Below are 22,113 nucleotides of genomic sequence, written 5' to 3'. Positions count from 1 at the left end.
ATTAAAGTGTTTAGCAACCGGGAACAAAGGTAGGTGGGTTGAGGGCTAAGGGGCCTGCTGAGAGAATTGTGGATGGGCAGATTATGGGGGTGAGTGAGAAGGCGGGGTGTGATGGGAAATAAGTGTGTGGATGGGAATTTGAGGAATGGGGGATGGCAGAATGCCAAGTTACCTAAAATTACAGATTTTATGTTCAAGCTCTCAGGATGTACTGAGGTGCTACTCCTTTAGTTTGTGTTTGGCCTTATCCTGGCAGCAGGGGAGGCCGAGGACAGATAAGTGTGGAGATAGGGAGGTGAATTGAAATGGCTGGGAAATAGGATCACTAGGTGGCAATGGGGGACAAAACACAGTTGCTTGCCAATACAGTTGGCTAGTCTGCATTTGGTTTCATCAACATCGAGGAGGCTACATCGAGAACACGTAATGCAATAGACAAGGTTAGAGGAGGTGCATGCCAATACCTGCTTAACCTGGAAGAGCCGTTAGGGTCCCTGCATGGAGGCAAGGGAAGAGATGTAGAGATCTGTGTTGCATCTCCTGGCTTTACATTGGGAAGGATACAAAGAATGATACAAAGAATGATACAAGATACAGTGCATCCTTAAGTGCTCTCCGAAGGTCATAGACAGATTTCTTGTATCACTTGGAACCATTTGACTTGAATGCTGTAGACTTGGACTTGACCTAGGAGTGGAGCTCGCTGTTTAAGGTTTATAGTCAGGGAACATACATATCATCTTTGTTGATACACAGTCCTCTACACACTTGACAAACACTGCGACTACAGTAAAACATTCATCGAGATTTGCTGCAGTGTCATCGAATATGGAGCAGTCCACGGATTCAAAGCAGTTATAAAGTAATTGTCATACAATGGTGGTACTTTCCACTGCAACCACAGGAGATGTAACACCTATCCCTATACCTCCTCTCTTGCATCCATCCAGGGACCCCAGCATTCTTTCCAGGTGAAATGCGTTCACGTGCACCTTCTCTAACCTCATCTACTGCATCCGTAGTTGCTGATGTGGTCTCCTTTGCAAGACCAAGCGTAGACTCAGCGACTGTTTCACCGAGCACTTGTGCTCAGCCGCCAAGGGCCCCGTAGAACTCCCAGTTACTAACCATTTTAACTCATCTTGCCATTCCCATTCTGACCTTTCTGTCCAGGGCTGCCTCCATTGTCAGAGTGAGACCATACATAAACTGGAGGAATATCACCTCGAATTCTACTACAATCTAACAATATTGAATTTTCCATTTTAGGTAACTAACCACAATGCTTTCCCATGCTCCCTCTATTCCCTATGTGCACCCATTCTCTCCCCCCCAACCTATATTTCATGCAGATACTCTGCAAACTAGCCTGCACTTGATCTTTCCGATGTAGCTACATTAGGACCACTGAATGCTGTTGCTGAGGTAGGGGGAAGGTGGTCATGAATTTAAACATGAGGAACTGCAGATTCCAGTTTTTCAAAAAAAATGACACACGGTGCAAGAGTAACTTCAATGTTGACCATTGAATTCTGCAAATCTAAGTAACCCACAAAAAACACCCCCCACCCAGTTTCTTCCCAGTGCCCCATCTGAACCCATTTTTTCCCTTCCACCTACATTCTTTCCTCCAGCTTCACATTTTGCACCACTTCTAACATTATCAAGCACCTTTTGTCTTCTCATCTACCTATCAAAACCCTCTCACCTGTATCCATCTATAACTCACCAGGCTTTGTCCTGATTCTTCTCCCTTCCAACTTTCTTCCACCACAAATTAGTCTGAAGAAAGGTCCCGAGCTGAAACATCACCCACCCTTGTTCGCCAGAGATGCTGCCTGACCCGCTGAGATACGTGAATGCTTTGTGTAAACAGCTTCTGCAGTTTCTTGTTTATCTATGCTTCAGCTGTGGTTTTTGTGCACCAATATAAATTTAACTCTTTAAATAATTTACAATTATTGATCAATACTTTGCGAGGGGTGAAGGAGGATGGAAATATGACACACACAGGTGTGGTTGGGTAAACATTCCTTGCTGAATGAGTCTAAGATGAGTTGGAAAAGCTAACACCCTTTTAGCAAGTTCTTAGCCAGTACAACAGGCTGTGCAACATTCACATACAAACCCAGCATGTCTTCTTTGGGTTGGGCACCTAGTTAAGCAGGTTTGTAAACAATTATGCCCAATATCACATCAATGTTAGGTATATGAAAAATGCAACAATGCTAACAAATGCTAATGGTAAATGTTGTATGTGCCTTAGTCCTTGCTAATGACCTGCAGACTGAAATGATGGGGAAAATTTGTGTTTGTGTAATAACTTCATAACTTCTAGATAGCCGAACGTGCTTTAGGATCAGTGAAGTATTGTTCATGTCATTTTGCCAATGTATTTTGGTAAATAGCCATTTTATGTGTAGGGAGATCACATCTATGAGAAATTTGAATGGAAAGGCGTTGGCACTTTGAATAATTATATTCCCAGAACATGTAGTCATGTGCTGTGGAAACAGGCCCTTCAGCCCAACTTGCTAACACCAACCAACATGTCCTATCTACACTAGCCCCACTGGCCTCGTTTAGCCCATATCCCACAAAACGTATCCGGTCCATGTATCTGTCTAATCGCGTCTTAAACGTTGCGATAGTCTCTGCCTCAACTACCTCCTCTGACAGCTCGTTCCATACACCCATTATGTGAAAAAGGCTACCCCTCAGATTCCCATAAAATCTTTCCCCCTTCACTTTAAACCTATGACCTCTGGTTCTATATTTTGAAAATCCAAATCTGCTAAACCTGCTTGTACCATTGCAGTTAACCTGTCAATGAACATTCTCAAAGAACACCAATAAATTTACCTAAAATCGCATTATATTATTATTATTAGGGTTTTCTAAGCTCCCTAATGCTATTTTCTTCTTATTGGATTCCAGGATTTTAATTCTAGATTTTGTGCTACTTGGCTGGTGATTCGCTGCTTTCTCTCCCCATAGTTATATTTCTAGATTTCTATCAAGGCTGCCTTCACATCCCTTATGTCACCCTTCACATCTGGCACATCATTCTTTGTATCTGCCAGGCCGATACCTGTAACTGCAAGAGTTTTCTCTGGGTGCTCCAAAGATTTCTGTCCCAAATCTGTGCGGGTTTGTAGGTTAATTTTCTTCTGTAAATTGCCCCAGTGTGTAGGGAGTGGAAGCAAAAGAGGGATAACAGAACTACTGTGAACGGGTAATGGATGGCCATTGTAGACTCGGTCGGCCGAAGGGCCTGTTTCCATGCTGTTTCTTTAAACTAAACTGACCTTCCAATGTTCACTTTGCAGGAACTCATCCTTTTTCCTACCCATGTCCAATTGCACAACAACCTCTGCACTACTCACCCTCCCCATGAGAATATTCTGCAACCGCCAGAGATATCCTGCACCTTAGCACCGGGGCAACATGGAACATAGAACAGTACAGCACAGGAAAGGGATCTTTGGCCCACAATGTTTCTGCCAAACAGGATGCCAAGTTAAACATATGCCAACATTCTAGAATCTTGGTGCCACAGAATCTGCTGTCTATACCCTGAACTGACAAATTTCCTATGTCTATGGCTCTGTCTAACTTTTCCCTTCCACACCGTGCCTAAGAGCAATGCCCGTCACTGCAGATCAGACCACTGCTGCACTTCCCTGACCGGTCTTATTCCACAACAGATCAGCAACGAATCGAATAGCTGGAGGGTAGTATAGCGGTAAAGCTGCTGCCTCACAGTGCCACAGACCCAGGTTCAAACCTGACCACGCGAGCTCTTAGGGCTAACGGAATCAAGGGATTATGAGGGAAAAGCAGGAACGGGGTACTGTTTTTTGATGATCAGCCATGATCATATTGAATGGCGGTGCGGGCTCGAAGGGCCAAATGTCTTACTCCTGTACCTATTTTCTATGTTACTATGCCCGTGTGGAGTTTGTATGCTCTCCCTGTGGCCGTGTGGTTTTTGCCACTTATTTCCCTCCACATTCCAAAGATGTGTGGGTTTGTAAGTTAATTGGGTTCTGTAAATCGCCCCTAGTATGCAGGATGCGAAAGTGGAATAACATGGAACCAGTGTGCGCAGTGTTTGATGCTCAGCATGGACATAGTGGGCCGTTGGCCCTGTTTCAACGCTGTATGTCTAAACGAAACAAAAAATAAATCTACATTACTTGGATTTAATGAGAACGTTAGTCATCTTGTCTATGGTAAGTTACTGCTTATAATTTAGAAATCCTCGTGTTTACTTTCAGGCAGAAATGATAGAAGGAACCAGCTTGAAAATGCTGCAGAAAAGCACAAACAGAAGTGTAATCAGAAGTGGAACAGTGTAAATCCTGACAAGCACTACCCAAGTAATTCAGACATGACAAAAAAAAACATTTATCCCATGTTGGTGAGACAGCATCTGAAATATTATGTTTGGTTTTGGTCACCTTAAAAAGGATATTGTTAAGCTGGAAAGAGTGCAGAGAAGAATTGTTCCAGGACTTGAGGGCCTGAGCTACAGGGAGAAATTGGGCAGGCTAGGATTTTATTCCTTGGAGTGCAGGAGGATGAGGGGTGATCTCATACGAGTGTATAGATAGAGTAGATGCATAGATAGAAAATAGAGTATACTAGAAGTAAATTTCACCTACCCAGGGGGGAAATTTGTTGATTCTGGATTTGTACATATTGATTGACTGTGTTTGGTTCTGGTATACATTAGTTGTTCATAAATAAGTGAAATAACATTGTTATGTGCTATTATTATTGTTACTTGAACTTAAAATAATAATGTTAAAAACAGTATTTTAAAATTTCCCGTTTGTCAGTTGCTTTATTATGGTAGAAGTGTAAAGTCAAATTACTGAACAAAACAGGGTGGGGGTAAATTTACTTTCAAAAAGTTGCAAAGGGGTAAACGGGGCGAAAAAGGTTGGGAAACCCTGCCATAAATTGAGAATTGCATATTTGCTTTCAGCTCCACAGAGCTGCCACTCCTACAGCAACCCAACAATTACCATACCTCTAACTTGCTTACAGTCACTGCAAGATGACTGTACCCCAAATAAATACAGCAGTGTGAACACTGTTCAATTCAGTGTAAACATTCAGATTCGCATTTTCTAGCAGTGAGTTACAATTGCTACTTGGAAAGGTTACACAAACACACCACACCCTTGTCTGCAATGAGTCACTGGAACCTTCTCAAAAAAGGAAATGTCCTGAATATTTTATTTATAAATGAGGACACAAATTGCTGGAGTAACTCGGCTCTCTGGAGAACATGGATAGGTGACATTTCGTGTCAGGACCTGCTCTTCAATCTGTAGTTCCTTATTTCTACTTAATTTATGAATGATCATTTGGAAAGGACGGATGTTGCTGGTTATTGTGACAAGTACCAATTACGGATGAAGTATCCCATTGTTGCAAAAATGGTACTGGTTACTTAGGACCTGAGCACAAATATTTATTCACAATCATTTGTACTTCTGTGATATTACTACTGCAGCCAAAGCTGAGAACCGTGTGGCTGGTTTTGCAAATTAAATTAAAGATCTTCATTCAATAAGTGCCTCGTACAATTCCCAGGTAACTCCAAGTGCTTTACAGACAAAGTAGACCACAAGCCAATTGCTGGGATGAACTCTGGCTCTTCTGCACTAGATTATTTATTTTTGCAGTGGTGAGGTGTTTGAGGTGTGATGGTCAGTGACCCAATGCCAGCACTTTTAGCACCTCACCCTGCTGTCCTATTCTCTCTGTATCTCAGCAAAACGTTGTTGGCAGTCAGATTCAGAGCATGATAAATTGGTGCAGCAAAAGGGTAGTACAAAAAAAAATTCAGCTTGGATGCTTTTGTTACAGTAATGCAAGTTAAGAACCTTTGATGAATTTACTGTTTGTCATCTACATTAATGATTTGGACGAGTACAGGACAAGATTAGCAAGTTTGCTGATGATACAAAAGTGGGTGGTTTTGCAGATAGCGAACATGGTTGCGAAAAATTGCAGCAGAATCTTGAATCACCCAGAGAGTTGTGAATCTGTGGAATTCTCTGCCACAGAAAGAAGTGGAGACCAATTCACTGGATGTTTTCAAGAGAGAGTTAGATTTAGCTCTTAGGGCTAAAGGAATCAAGGGATATGGGGAAAAAGCAGGAAAAGGACACTGATTTTAGATGATCAGTCATGACTATATTAAATGGTGGTGCTGGCTCGAAATGGTGGTGCTGGCCTACTCCTGCCCTTTTTTTTTGTTTCTATGATCGATTGGCCAGGCGGGCTGAGGAATGGTTGATGGTATTCTAATACAGAGAAATGTGAAGTGTTGCATTTTGGGATGTCTAACAAGAGCAGGACTTACACAATGAATGGTAGGCCTCTCGGGAGTGTTTGTAGAGCAGAGGGATCTAGGAGTGCAGGTGCATGGTTCCTTGAAGTCGAGTTACAGGTAGGTGGTCAAAAAGGTTTTTCGCGCATTGGCCTTCATCAGTTAGAGTATTGAGTATAGAAGTTGGGAGGTCATGTTGCAGTTGTATAAGACGTGGGTGAGACCGCATTTAGAGTATTACTAGACCAAGTGGACCCGTTGGGCCCAAACCACTCCTACATTGGTGCAGCACACTCTCCTCCCCACTCCCCCATTCCACCCATTCCACCCCTCCCTCCCCCACCTCCCTCCCCCACCTCCTTCCTCCCCCCTCCCGGGAACAATCCACGGTTGCCGTAGCAACCCGCCTCCCAGCCCGGGCGGCTGCCATTGGTGGAGCTGAGGGGAGGGGGGCGGGGTTAAGAGTCCTGTCCCGTCCCGGTGCGGGGATGTTCAGTGATAGACGGTGGCGGCTCTCCCACTGTTGCTGAGCAAATGAGAGTTTTAGTATATAGATGTTCAGGTCTGGGCACCATGTTGTAGGAAAGATATTGTCAAGCACTACCCAATAAAAGTCAATAAACCATTCAACAAAACTGCATAACTTAATTTTAAAAGAGAATAACAGAAAAATAAACTGGGAATGAATTTAAGATGACAACCATCAAAAGGGAGATACCAAGTTTTATCTTCCAGTCTCAACATCACCCTGGGCCAGAGATTCAAGTGTTTGCACAGGTTTCTTTCCTTGCATATGCTTTGTTGTATTCGTTCTTAGCTTTGGTTATTTAAGATTAATGAGTACAAATACTTCTTTACCAATGCTTCAATTGCTCTCACTTGGAGTGCACTTGATCAAACAAAACAGCAAGCTATGATTCATCACTTGCAGGGGCAAGAGTGACTTTGTAAAAGGTAAGAAGCCTACATTTCAAAATCAATAATTCTCTGTCCTTATCAAGGACTACGGTACTGAAGTAGACATATACCATGGGTAGGGCAACATTCTCACATCTACCCTTCTGGGCTACAGGACATGTATCAACTATTTCCAAGTTAACCTTGAAACTACCTTATGACTGGTTCTGGCTTTGGCAAGATAGCATGGCCCACATATTGCCACAAATGAAATGACCAAATGATCAAAAGGTGCACACTGCCACCTATTGGCAGCAATGACCTTACTTCCACAAATGTGCAGAAATGTGCACCTACCCAAAAATGCATTGCAAATGCTTCATTGTGTTATGCGAAACGTTACCTCCAATTCACTTGCTGCATTTTGTCTGACCTGCTTAGCATTCTTTTCAGATTTTCAGCATCTGTAGTTTTTAAAATGTTGCTTTATTGTCTGGACTTCATCACATATCTGTCCTTGAATGTGGGCTTCAATACCAAGATTGTATCTACTATCCATGTCTAAAGGTGGCAGTAGCCCTCTGACCCTCTAATCTTGATAGCACTGTGAGCTGGTAAATAGGGTGTTGGCCCATGAAGACAGAAATGTAATGTACCGTTATCTTAACTCCTTCCTCCATTATCTCCAGTGTTCCTCTCTGCCTTCCATCACCTCATTTCTACCTATAGACTTTAGAAATCCAAACTTGTTATTGCCTGCCAACACTGTAACTAAATGGAACATGGTGACTCAGGAGGGGGAATGGGACTGCCCCTTGCTTTCCTATGATGCTCCCACCTTGATGCACATTCATTTCTCCCACTACCTCCCTGCACTCCAATCACCCTGCCCTATCTGCCAATCAAAGCCCCCTCACCTGTATGCACCTATCACGGAGTCAAAGTCAGAGCACGGAAACAGGCCCATCGACCACCTTGCCCAAGCTGACCAAAATGACATACCTGCCTGCGATTGGCCCATATCACTCCACTTTTTTCTACCCATGTACCCATCTAAATGTTTTTTTAAATGTTGGCATAATACCAGCCTCAACTACCTCTTCTGGCAGCTTATTGCACATACCCACCACCCTTTGCATGAGAAACCTATTAAATCTTTCCCCTCTCATCTTAAAACTATGTTCCCTGGTTCTTGATTCCCCTACTCTGGGTTCAGCCTATCTATTCCCCTCATGATCTTATAAACCTTTATAAGATCACCCCTCAGCTTCCTGCGCTCTAAGGAATAAGTTATAGCCTGCCCAAGCTTTCCCTATATCTCAGGCCCTTGAGTCATGGCAACGTCTTTATACATTTTCTCTGCACTCTTTCTATCTTAACAACACTCATCCAATAGCAAGGTGACCAAAAACAGAACAAAATTCTTCAAATGCAGCCTCACTAACTTCTTGTACAACTGTAACATAACATCCAACCTTCAATACTCAATATCCTAACTGATGAAGGCCAATGCATCAAAAGCCTTTTTGATCATCCTATCTACTTGTGACGTCAATTTCAAGGAAAAATGTACCTGCACTCCGAGATACCTCTGCTCCACAACACACCCCAGGGCTCTAACATTTACTGTGAAGGTCCTGCCCTGGTTTGACTTCCAAAATACAACACCTTGCACATCTACAGTAAACTGCACAAACCATTCTTCAGCCCACTTGCCCAACTAGAACATAGAACAGTGCAGAATAGAAACGAGCCCTTTGGCCCACAATGCTCACGCTGAACATAATATTCAATTAAACTGATTATGATCCATATCCCTATATTCCTTGCACATCCATGTGTCTATCTAAAAGCATCTTATAAGCCACTTTTGTATCGGCCTCCACCTTACCCTCGGCAATGCATTCCAGGCCCCCACCATTCCTTGTTAAAAAAACTTGATCCTGTCTAAAAACACTTGATTCCTGCTGCCAAAATCTGTCCCATGCCTCCTTTTTCTTGTGCACAGTCTCAATTTCTCTCTTCATCCAAACTCCTTTACTCCCACCTGCCTTGCCCTTTACTCCAACAGGAACATGCATGCCTTGCATCATCACACTTCTAAAAGTATCCTACTTTCCAGATGTTCCTTTTTCCGCGAACAACCTACTTCAATCAACTTCAGCAGGTTTCTGTTGAATACCATCAAAGTTTGCTCCAATTTAGAATTTTAACTTGTGAGCCTACCCTGTCTTTATCCATAACCATTTTAATGCTAATAGAATAGTTACTGGTCCCAAAAGACTCATCACAGGCACTTCCCAATTTCTTAAGAGTTGATCAAGTTTTGCCGCCTCCGTGTAGGACCCTCTACATGCCTGAGGAAACATATTTCTCCAATTCCACCTCATCTAAGCCCTTGGCAATGTGACAGTCCCAGTCTATATTGGGAAAGTTATAATGCCCCACTATGACAACCCTATTTGTGCTGCAGCTGCCCTGGCTTATTATCACATTTTAAATTCATGTTGGCTATTTGGGGGGCGTTAGTACACTCCCAACAAGGTGATCATGCCCTTTTTATTTCTTGGCTCCACTGATATAACTTCACTCTACAAAGTAATATGACGTAAGTAATGACATCTCAGACTAATGGCATGACATTCCCTTTAATCAATAAAGCAACACCCTATAGAACCTGTACCATGAACATTAAGCTCCCAGTCCTGTCCCTCTCTTAGTCTGGTTTTCCTAATAGCTACAATATTACAGTCACACATACCTATTCACACCCAGAGTTCATCCGCCTTACCCGTCAGGCCTGTCATTAATATAAACGCAATTCAATCCATCAGTCCTTTCTCGCTCCTGTCCACTAAGCTTTTCTTCGCACCGACTTCCTATCTCAGTCCTGCATTGTATCGGGGGGGGGGGGGGGGGTAGAGGGGTGAAAGCTAGAAAAGTGGTAACGTCATCTGCAAACTTACTATTCAGACAACTTGCATTCTCGCTCAAGTCATTTATATATAAATTCATCACTCGCTACAGACTTCCAGTCAGAATAACACTCATCCACCATTACCTTCTACTTCCTCTAACCGCGTGGGTTTTCTCCAAATGTGCAGGTTTTCTCCCATTCTCCAAAGACAAACAGGTTTGCAGGCTTCTGTAAATTGGGTTCTGTAAATTGTTCCTAGTGTGTAGTAGGTTAGTGCCAGTCTATAGGGTGAGCACTGATCGGCACGGACTCGGTGGGCTGAAGAGCCTCTTTCCACGTCGCATCTCTAAAGTCCCATCATGAACGATAGCAGAAATGATCTCCCCACCACAATTTCACGCCGACTCCTAATCAATCCCTGTCGTTCCAAGTGAATACAAATCTTATCTCTCAGAATCTTTACGAACTTCACTGCCACTGATGCATAGCACGCCAGCCTGCAGTTTACAAATTTATCCTTTTTGCTGTGCTCAACCAAGGAACATTAGCAGACCGCCAGCTTGCTTCTCCAAAAAGTCATACCTGTGCAATTGCTGCTTCATTGTCTGCTAGTCCAAGAAGGAAGATGCGCACTTTGTCGATTTTCACTGGGATAACCCGGCCCCTCCATTTCACTTCGCTCATAGAGGCGGCATGCTTGGCTCTGGTCTGCGTTAGCAGAGTCTGGATGTTGCAGAAAAGTCTAAATTAATTTCCAGTTCAGTCAAATAAAAATACCTTTCTTGTACCAACAGATCTTGCTATTTCTTCACTTAGGTTAGAAACTTGAAATCTACAGTGAATCACTGCAGACTAATGCAGAACTAGAAATATCCCTAATAAATTGCAAGGTGGCCTCCTTTTACATTGTAAATTTTGATGGCTCAATAATGGGACTAGAATTGAGTGCAAAGCTTCAATTGTAACCACAAGGTGCCAAAGAAGTTGGACTGAACAGGCCAAGAAAAGCAAGCAAAGGTAGAAATTAACCTAATATGCCATGTGTTTTTTAAAATATAAATGGAAAGAGCAAATTTATTTTGAAACAAAATTTAATGGGCATTTAATCGAAATGGTTGACAAATTAAAGTTAACTCAATATTAAGTTAACATAGCTGAGGAAATGGATGGTAAACTATTCCAACGGAAGCAAAAGCAGATTAGTAGTGAATGGCACTAATGTGAGGGAGCTGTTTTATCAAAAAAGCACCACTAAGATATTAAATTAAAATCACTAATATTAACCATATAGGGCAGTGAAAGCATATTCCTCACATCAAGTTTGAACCTTGATTTAAAGAACATACATCACAGTTTTCCCAGGCAATATTCTGAACATAGAGTTAAATTTCTCTGTTCTTTTACTCCCAAGAGCTGGGGGTTACATCCAATGATATCCGATTCAGTCTCGCAATTATAAACAAATTAAAAGCAGCAATTCCTTACATCCAATAGTCCACCACTTTCTCCTGATTTCATGCGCATCTGAATCAGCTCCTTTATTGCAGTCTGGTCACCTGGCCACAAATAGAGAATGTTTAATAATCATACAGATGTTCTTCAATGTGCATTGTCACTTATACCGACAATGAAATAAAACTTTAGCGACTAATTATTTCCAAATGATCCTCCAGAATGCACCATTTGAGTTTATAGCAAATAGGTCAAAAGGTACAAGCCACTAACCAATGCAACCCCAGACATCAGGCTGCACTATGTATAATTCGTCCCCACCTGCTTTAAAACATACATAATACTACTATCCAAGAAGAGCAAGGAGACATGCATGGTGAAGTGTTTTGAGATTGGTTGTGACGCATTTCAACCTTAGTAAGGACTTGGACCCATTATAATTTGCCTATTACCACAACAGATCAAAGGGGGATGTTGGCTCTCCACTCTGTACTGAACTACTAGGACAATAAGAACACTTAGGCCAGATTGTTGCTCAATGGCTATAGCTCGACATGTCACACCATTTCCTCTAAACATTAAACTTAGGGAAATAGGACTCTGCACATGTAATTGGAACCTTGACTTCCTCGTCTGCAGACCACAATTATTACAAATTGGCAATAACAATTTCTCCTTAATGATCATCAACACAGGAGCACCAAGGTGGCACGACGGTAGAGTTGCTGCCTTACAGCACCAGAGACCTGGGTTCGTTCCAGAACTACATTAGTAGTACTATAATTGTATTATAGTTTTTGTACATTCTCCCCGTGACAATGTGGGTTTTCTCAAAGATTTTCGGTTTCCCCCCACAATCCAAAGACGTACAGGTTTGTTGGTTAATTGGCTTGGTATAAATGTAAATTGTTCCTAGTGTGTGGGGGATAGTGTTAGTGTGTGGGGATCGCTGATCGGCGCGGACCTGGCGGGCTGATGGGCCTGTTTCCGCATCTCTAACTAAAACACACATTCCAAGGATAAATAATATTCCAAGTAATATTCCAAGGATAAATAAGATTTAAAAAATGACATTAGTAAGGTAAAAAGACAATATTAAAAATAGGTAAAAAGACAATATTAAAAATAATCAACATATATGATTTGAAATGTGTTTATGAGTTCAGAAGCCTTATTTTAGCTTATTTTAATTTAACGGGGTTATGAACATAATAACTACCAATTATAATAGGAGCATGCTTATGTCATTCCACAGTGTTGATTTTTGGTAATTTGGCAGTTAGTATCTCAGGTAATTGGCTTGAGCAATGTTTAATGAGTGCAGTTTCCATGGACACTGGCGAGTAAAGGACTTCAGTGAATAAGACAATTATGACAAAATTGAGTAAAATAATACAAATAATTAAAAAATAGGCATGGCAAGTTCAGTGATGCAATGCAGCTGTAATATGTGGATAGCAATGAAAACATTGGAATCTATGACTATCACAAATGCAATTTGCACATGAATTAATTTTGATTCAATGTTGGTGAGCTTGAATCTCAGAATATGGCATTGTGAAGCATCATGCAGAGAAAGGTATCTGGATACATTATGCTGGGTTCCAGGTTACATAGTGTAGAACTGGTCAGTCAGGAGGAACAGGGTGGTTCAACTTCACACAAGGCAGGCAAGAGAATTCAGAAGTTAGATTCAATCGAAGGTAGACACCAAATGCTGGAGTAACTCAGTGGGACAGGCAGCATCTCTGGCGGGAAGGAATGGGTGGCGTTTTGGATCGAGACCCTTCTTCAGACTGGAATTGGGTTGTTACAGAAGCTTCAAGCCTTTCTCTTTTACAATAGGTACAAGGTTTTTGAGGTTTGCGTGGATAAGCTAAACAAATAGGAAGGAGTGGAGGGAAAGATTGCGATCCCAATGCAGGGTAATGTAGAAAATTAGAGAAACGACAAAGCACAGCTTAAGACTGGAATGTGGTAATGACGAGCAGAGCATATCAGGATAGTACATATGAACAGGATGCCTTTACATTATGAGACATTGATAGGGTAGACAGTCAGAATCTTTTTTTCCAGGATGGAAAAATCAACTACTCAAGGGCATAGTTTAAGGTGAGAGGGCCAAAGTTTAAAGGAGATGTGCATGGCAAGTGTGTCCCCCCCCCCCCCCCCCCCCCCCCCCAGTGCCTGGAATTTACTGCCGGGGGTGGTGGTTTAAGCAGATACATTAGTGCCATTTAAAAAACTTTCAGCACCAGCACTCCCAAATCTCTTTGCTTCTCCGATTTCTGAATTGTCTCCCCACTCTCCCAACCTGTCGAAGTCCTTCTGCAGAGCCCCTGCTTTCTCTACACTACCTGCCCCTCCACCTATCTTCGTATCATCAGCAAGCTTGGCCACAAACCTTTCAATTCCCTCATCCAAATCATTGATATACATTGCGAAGAGTAGCGGCCCCAGCACCAACCCCTGCGGAACACCAATAGTCATTGGCAGCCAACCAGGAAAAAGTCCCCTTTATTGCCTTTTGGGACGTAGATCCAAATTATACAGGCCCCTGGTGAAACCGCAACTGGAATACAGTGAACATCAACGGTCTCCCAACTTATGGAAACATATACTTGTGATGAAGGGAGAATGATTCCTAGGTTGGCATGTTTATTATACGAAGGAAAGATTAAGCTGACCGACCCCCACAACCCAGTTCAAAAGAATTAGAGCTCATTCACAAAGAACATCCACTTAGAGAAGGCAACGGAAAGCTGCACCACTGAGATTCATCTCAGCATATATACCTGTCACTGATACTTTCTTCTCCTCAAGAACTCCAGGATCGTATACATCAAGTGATCTCCTCTAATGCCACTTACTCTGGAAGGATTTTGGTATATGCTTCAAGTCCCCATGATCTTACCTATGTTATAATCACAGTAACGGATGTTCGGCGAGATTTCCTCCACTCGTTGACGGTATAACACTGCCTGCTCATCTGTGAATGCACTGGCAAGCTTCTCGTAGATGGTTCTATTGAAATGAAGTGAAAATTAGGGTTCAAAACTACACACAAAGAACAGCACAGCACAAGACAAGAAGAAGCCCATTGTCTCAAAATATCCTTGCTGAACATGACTCTACTCTTATCTGACTGCACATAATACATAGCACTCCATCTCTGCATATCATGTGCCTCTCCAAAAGTCTGTTAAACACCACTATCATATCTGCCTAATCCTCTAACTCCAACCTTTTGGCAAAGTACCATATGCCTCTGATCCCATGTCACATGATCATGGGAAAGCAGTTCTTCAAATTATTGGAGACCATGTATCGGTGATATTATGGGTCAGAACCCCTCTTCAAGCTGATTGTGGTGACGGTGGGGGGGGGGGGGGGGAGGGAAAAGCTGGAAGAGCGAAGGAGCAGTACAAAATGTGGTGAATGATGGATGTAGGTGGATGTAGAAGGGGGGTTTGGATAGGCAGATGGTTACACAAAGGCCAGAGATGAAAAGAATAAAGGCGAAAAGGAGTCGCACCCATTCTCCCCTCCCCCCCACCTACATTCCTTCCTCTGGCTTCATAATTTGCAACTCTGCTATTCATATCTCAAACTTTTAGTCTTTTCATCTCTGACCTTTGCCCACCCATCTACCTATCCAAAACCCCCTCACCTGTACCCACCTATCAATGGCCATGCTATGTCCTGCCCCTCCTCTCTGCCAACTTTCTCCCTCCCTTACCCGCAACACAATCAGTCTGAAGAAGAGTCCCAACTATCCATTTTCTCCAGAGATGCTGCCTGACCCGCTGAGTTACTCCAACACTGTGTCTCCTTTTGTAAACCAGCTTCTACAGTTCCTAATTTCTACTACTTCTTCCGCCAAATTACTGACTTGGAAATTTATGAAAATAACTGCTTAGATGCTGGGATAAATTTTTGAAAATCCCTGCTTTGTGGGAATTTTTAGCCATATTAGTTATGACTAATCACCTCTAATTATGGCCAATGGGAGCAACAAAATGCTGAATTGATGTGGACAGAAATAATGGAGACAGAACATTGATAGGAACTGGCAAGGCAAACATAGCCACACATGAAAGAAAACAAAATCACTTACTTGCATTTGTGTAATGCCTCCATTGCACCTTTCCATTCTTGCAATTCAAAACTCAGCATGCCTTTAAGATAGGCAGTGTATGCCTGAAAAATTTGCAAAGCAGTCAGCATGGTAAGACATTTTTCCTCTACTGGCTTTTCAAGCTAGGAACTGAAGCAGCAGATGACAGAACCACTGTAGATCCAAATATGCTACATTATGGTTTAGTTTAAAGCAAATCAAAACTGTGTCTCTAATTGTAACAAAAACTAAAAGGAACTAGCTCTATGAGTGGTACATAAAAACGAACAGAATCAATAAGAAACAAAACCAATAAGATATGTACACTCCACCCAGAACACTTCAATGAACATTTCCTGATCAATACTACTGCCTTTTACCTGAGCTTCTAATTTTGTTTTAGCATCAACACAATTGCTATCACATAGGTGTTCCAGCTCTTCTGCATGTTTGACAGCTTTCCTGAGTCGAGAGAACAAGTGAAAGCGTTTGCGAGGTTCAGTGTTTGCTTCTTGTTTCAGCTGCATGGCATAGCTCCAGGCTCGTTCTGCATCCATTAGAACCAGCAGCAAATACCTAAGAAAGAGACAAAACGATTTGAAAAAGTGTTTGGCTAAACAGCGATAATGGTTGAATCCAAAATTGTCTGAATTTATCGTAATTAATTAGTGCTGAAAGTACTTCCCAGAATTTAGAGTTGAAGAGAGTTTAAATGGTCATTCTAGGAGCACGTGGAAACATTCTTTGCTTCAGCACATGAAAATGATTTTAAAAATGTATGGCTCAAGCCTATCAATTCTTTCTTTAAACATTACTAACTTTAAGTTTAACTTTAACCAAGCTTTAGTGACATCTGCACCTCCATTTGTGCCTTGGTGTCTTTATAGGAGTTGAATTTACATTGTACTTTTCATGGCCACAAGACGACTCAATATGGTTAACATCCAAGAATAAAGCTTGGACGGTTGATCGTTGTTGTAGTGCAGGAAACCTACCGAGTTCTAAATGACCAAAGGAACTTTTAATTACGATTGATGGTAAATACCAACCAGTAATCTACAGATAATTCCCATCGTTTTCTTCATTGTGCAGCAGAGTGGCACTGCAGTAGAGTTAATGCCTTATAGCGCCAGAGAAACGGGGTTGATCCTAACCACGGGTGCTGCCTGTAGAGTTTGAATGTTTTCCCTGTGACCACATTGGATTCCTCCAGGTTTCCTCCCACACTCCAAAGACATACAGGCTTGTAGGTCAATTTGCTTTAGTGAAATAGTAAATTGTCCCTAGTGTGTAGGAGAGTGCTAGTGTATGGGGATCGCTGGTCGGTGTGGACAGTGGGCCAAAGGGCTTGTTTCCACGGTGTATCCCTAAAGTCTAAATATTTGTCTTGTTCTAGGCAGTTCCCCTGATTGAGGATAACCTGCATTCCAGTTTGCAGACTCCGATAGGTCTGATGGGTGGGTGGGAGTTGCAAGGTAGCCCGGTCCTTCTATTTATGCTGGGTTTCTGTGTGTTCCTGATGCCCAGGCACCAAGATCTCAAATTGGATTATTTAATTCCCCAAGAGAACACAAATGGCTTAAGTTTAAAGTTTCGTCTAAAGTTGGTAATTGCAATAACAAGTTCTCGCATTGTGGAGATCGCAGTTACTTTTATTGCGCAAGTGTTTGATTCGCATGTGAATAAACCATTTAGCTCAATGGAACAGAACCTGGCTAAATGTGAGGAGAAAGAGTACATGCAATATGACAGGAATTCAAATTGGGAGAGATTATGGTTGTGAAGGCCTTACAGGAATGCATTGAGCCACAACTATTGCCATCATTTATACTTTACATCTGTGTTTAGCAAAGAAAACCACGGAGGAGACAATTCAAAGACATGGGCTAGTAGGTTAATTGGCCACTGTAAATTGCCTCGTGTATGGACAAGCAGTAGAACCCGATGGAATTTGATTGGAATGAGTGAATGTGAGGTTAGTGTAAGACTGGCATAAATGGGTGCTTGGCAGTTGGCATAGACTGGTTGGCTGAAGAACCTGCTTCCCTACGTTACGAACCTGCACAGTGAAAATGAAGATTAGAATAGTATCATTCTCCGGTCTCCTACCTGCTGTCTGACAGAATCTCCACTGTGACCTTCTTGCCTATGAACTTGTGACGGTTTCCCATTTTAAAGCCAAGTGCCTTCCTGAGACGGCGAAGTCTGCGCGAACAGTAGCCCCTAATATAATCCAAAGAAAACGTTAATATAGGTCAGCCAATTCTAGCGTAGTTCCAACAATTAATACAAATACAGTGCCATAGCCAAACTGCAACTTATACAAAATAAATCATTTTCCTGTTATATCTGTGCTACCCAATTACTCTCATTGCCCTGCTTGTCCCCTACAAAGCCCTGCAATTTTTTTCTTTAACATTCAAGATTCATTTTAATTGAAGCATTCGTGAGTACATAAATAGAAATATAAGGCAGATGAATAAGTAACTGGAGTAAGAACAGAAGGGCAAAATTGGGTCTGTGTACAGATGCTAAGAGCACCGTTAAAGAACTAGTAAGTGCTTTCCATATGTCTCCACCAGAGAAAATGGTTCTGAAAAATAATAACAAAGGAGGAATAGTTGAGACACTGGAGTGGGCGGCATAGTGGCGCAGCGGTAAAGCTGCTGTCTCAAAGTGCCAGAGACCCAGGTTCAATCCTGACTACAGGTGCTGTGTGTAGTTTGTCCGTTCTACCTGTGACCGCGTGGGTTTTCTCCGGGTGCTCCGGTTTACTCCCACATTCCAAAGACATGTACTTTTGGAGATTAATTAGCTTTTGTGTCCAGGATAGAATGGGTGATCTCTAGTCAGCATAGACTTGTTGGCCCGAAGGGCCTGTTTCCATGCTGTATCTTTAAACTAAACTACTTTTAGTTGAATGGCACCCACCATACCGGAGAAAATCATGCCACACTAATTGCACTGTAATCTGATCATTACTTAGCATGTGCAAGTTCATCAGAGGCAGCTAGGTGCTGCATATCCCTCTGTGACCCTTACCCATAACCAACAGAAGATCTCCACTGACCTGTATCTCTGGTAGTCTTCATGACGTAGACCATGCTGTTGCTGAGATTCCTTGATGATCTGCAAGACTAGAATTCAAACATTAAGGAAAACGGGATGTGAAATATCTGCAGGGGAGTCTCTGCTTCAAATGCTTTGCGGAATTCAGAGGAGCTTACAACTGAGGGGGAAAACAATACACTTGGGTCTCACTATGGCTGGTATAAGAGTGCTTACATCTCGTGCTGAACAATATATTTGAGCAGTGTTACAGGAGAGACATCTAGAAAGTTCCAGTTACATTCAAATAACTGCTTTGCCAAGTTCTGCAAGCTCAGAAAAACTCTTATAGGTATCAAACTCATTCAGATGGTTGTAATGTTTGGCTGAAATTCTGCAACTATTCCAACTATAAAGTTGAAAATATTTCATCCCCCCCTAATGCTGCCCAACTTAATACTCTTGTTGTGGCATCATGATTGCTTTGAATGGTTTTAATAAGACACATCCCTACAGATATATGATTACATATGATTACATGAAACAGTTATTGAACAGTTACAGTATTTCATTAACCTTCCCAATTATCTGCTGTTCCTGGAATCAGTGACATGACGTGGAAAAACACCCATCAGCCTGCCAAATCTACACCAACTAGCAAGAATCTACTTATACTGCACCAACACAAATTCCATTTCATTTTCCCTCACACAGGATCATCCCAGATTAAACATAGAAAATAGGTGCAGGAGTAGGCCATTCGGCCCTTCGAGCCTGCACCGCCATTCAATATGATCATGGCTGATCATCCAGCTCAGTAACCTGTACCTGCCTTCTCTCCATACCCCCTGATCCCTTTAGCCACAAGGGCCACATCTAACTCCCTCTTAAATATAGCCAATGAACTGGCCTCAACTACCTTCTGTGACAGAGAATTCCACAGACTCACCACTCTCTGTGTGAAGAAATGTTTTCTCATCTCGGTCCTAAAAGACTTCCCCCTTATTCTTAAGCTGTGACCCCTGGTTCTGGACTTCCCCAACATCGGGAACAATCTTCCCGCATCTTGCCTCTCCAACCCCTTAAGAATTTTATATATTTCAATAAGATCCCCCCTCAGTCTTCTAAATTCCAGCGAGTATAAGCCTAGTCTATCCAGTCTTTCTTCATATGAAAGTCCTGCCATCCCAGGGATCAATCTGGTGAACCTTCTCTGTACTCCCTCTAAGGCTAGAATGTCTTTCCTCAGATTAGGAGACCAAAACTGTACACAATACTCCAGGTGCGGTCTCACCAAGGCCCTGTACAACTGCAGCAGAACCTCCCTGCTCCTATACTCAAATCCTCTTGCTATGAATGCTAACATACCATTCGCTTTCTTCACTGCCTGCTGCACCTGCACGCTTGCTTTCAATGACTGGTGCACCATGACACCCAGGTCACGTTGCATCTTCCTTTTTCCTAATTGGCCACCATTCAGGTAATACTCTGCTTTCCTGTTCTACATATACCACTCATCTACATATCAGGGGCAATTAAGTTACCTACCCAGGCGCCTTTGGAATGCATCAAGAAACCAGTGCACCCAGAGGAAACTCATTGTGTTTAGGAATGAACTGCAGAAGCTGGTTTAAACCCAAGATAGACATAAAAAGTTGGAGTAACTCAGCGAGACAGGCAGCATCCCTGGAGAGAAGGAATGGGTGACGTTTCGGGTTGAGACCCTTCTTCAGACTCGTCTGGGGAAAGGGAATCAAAAGTTATAGACGATGATGTAGAGAGATATAGAACAATGAATGAAAGATATGCAAAAAAGTAAAGATGATAAAGGAAACAGGCCATTGTTAGCTGTTTGTTGGGAGAAAAGGAGAAGCTGGTGCGACTTGGGTGGGGGAGGGATGGAGAGAAAAGGAATGCCGGGGTAACTTGAAGTTGCTAAACCCCAGTGTCCATCTCTTCTTTTAATCAATCCTTGCTCTGTACCTATCTTGCTTCAGCTATGCGAGCTGTTACTTTACAAACTTTTACGTGGCTTCTTAGTAAAACCCTTTAAAAATAACTATTCTTCTTTAACAAAACCACCTGGGCATCCTAATTTTAGCAATTATATTTTACCCATATTTTTCCCACCATGGATTACAATTCGTGGTTGCACAGTTCCAAACACTCTATATGCCCAGGCTAGCTGCTACAGGTCCTTGGTTTTTGACTGCTTTTATTTTCCACAATTCTTCAGCATTCTGTTTGCTTTGTTCTTCACTCTCAATACACCCTACTATTTTGTGAATTATTTGTTTTCTATTGACTTTTGTTCATTTATAGATATAGCATAGAAGCAGCCTAGGTTTCTCCAGGTTTGTAGGTTAATTGGCCTCTGTAAATTGCCCCTAATATGTGGGGATTGGATGCAAAAGTGGGATAACATTGAACTAACGTAAATGGTTGATGTGGACTTGGTGGGCTGCTTCTATGCTATATTTATAAATGAAAACTAAGCAATTCCTTTATTACCCATTATTTCTCCAGCTATTTGGACTAAGGGACACAGTTACTTTTGTTGCTTTCTTCCTTTTAACATAGAAATACCCAACCAATTTAGAACACGATATAATCAATGACTAATCATTTCACCCCTAAATTTTATAATACTCAAATTCCCATCCTAACCTTAATTTTCACGTACTGTCGACTGGAAATACTCTTAGTTTGTTTGACACTTGTAAGTTAGAGTACAACTCAACACATTGCTCAATCAATACCAGATAGCGTACAACTTAATAGTTACTTCATATTGTCTAAAAGATGGCAATTATCAGATGACACTGAACCCAACAGCTTCTAAATGATGGTCGGCTGTGAAGTCTAGCCGAGGAGATTTATGAAAAGCTTTCTGATCACATAGTCGCGTGTCTGCCTATACCGTATGGCGCCAACTTGTCCCCATTTCACCGCCACTTCCCACATTCAGAATGCGTTCTCTCCCTGACTTCAGACCCCGGACTGACACGTAATCCTTATGGTCGGTCACACCAGGTCTGCTAAGGGCGCTGCCCGTCACCCTACCCCACTCTATCAACAGGCGCGTCGCTCTCTCGGCGAGCCTTGATCAGCACTCTATTCGGGCAAAGGATACTTTCCAAACTGAGGGTAGCGCCCACTTCCACCACTCGGTTCTCTTTATCTTCTCCTGCATCCTCCCGAAATGCCGCCATGATCGCTCGCAGCTGAAGCACGCCGGGATAGTGGAGGACCAGAGGCCGGGCGACGGCCGCTCGGCACGCCGGGATACTGGAGGAACTGAAACCTCTGCCACGGATCACGTGGGATGCCAGG

At 42.4% G+C, this 22,113-nt stretch overlaps 1 protein-coding gene across 1 annotated transcript in view; it reads right to left on the bottom strand.

The window, feature by feature from the left end:
• srp68 (signal recognition particle 68) overlaps positions 1–22,041 on the bottom strand; it is a 42,173-nt gene extending 20,132 nt beyond the window's left edge. The window contains exons 1-8 of the mRNA XM_078401135.1: positions 21,914–22,041; positions 18,803–18,869; positions 17,842–17,955; positions 16,113–16,308; positions 15,733–15,815; positions 14,530–14,639; positions 11,649–11,719; positions 10,746–10,886 (exon numbers count right to left, since the gene is read on the bottom strand). Coding sequence (XP_078257261.1) covers positions 10,746–10,886; positions 11,649–11,719; positions 14,530–14,639; positions 15,733–15,815; positions 16,113–16,308; positions 17,842–17,955; positions 18,803–18,869; positions 21,914–21,992 — 861 coding nt within the window. The 5' untranslated portion in view covers positions 21,993–22,041. The remainder of the gene's footprint in view (positions 1–10,745; positions 10,887–11,648; positions 11,720–14,529; positions 14,640–15,732; positions 15,816–16,112; positions 16,309–17,841; positions 17,956–18,802; positions 18,870–21,913) is intronic.
• Between the last annotated feature and the right edge of the window lie 72 nt (positions 22,042–22,113).

The sequence above is a fragment of the Rhinoraja longicauda genome, chromosome 6, assembly GCF_053455715.1.
Source record: "Rhinoraja longicauda isolate Sanriku21f chromosome 6, sRhiLon1.1, whole genome shotgun sequence".
Classification (NCBI taxonomy): Eukaryota; Metazoa; Chordata; class Chondrichthyes; order Rajiformes; family Arhynchobatidae; genus Rhinoraja; species Rhinoraja longicauda.
The sequence above is the reverse complement of the archived record's forward strand: the minus strand, read 5'-3'. Positions and strand labels throughout refer to the sequence as shown.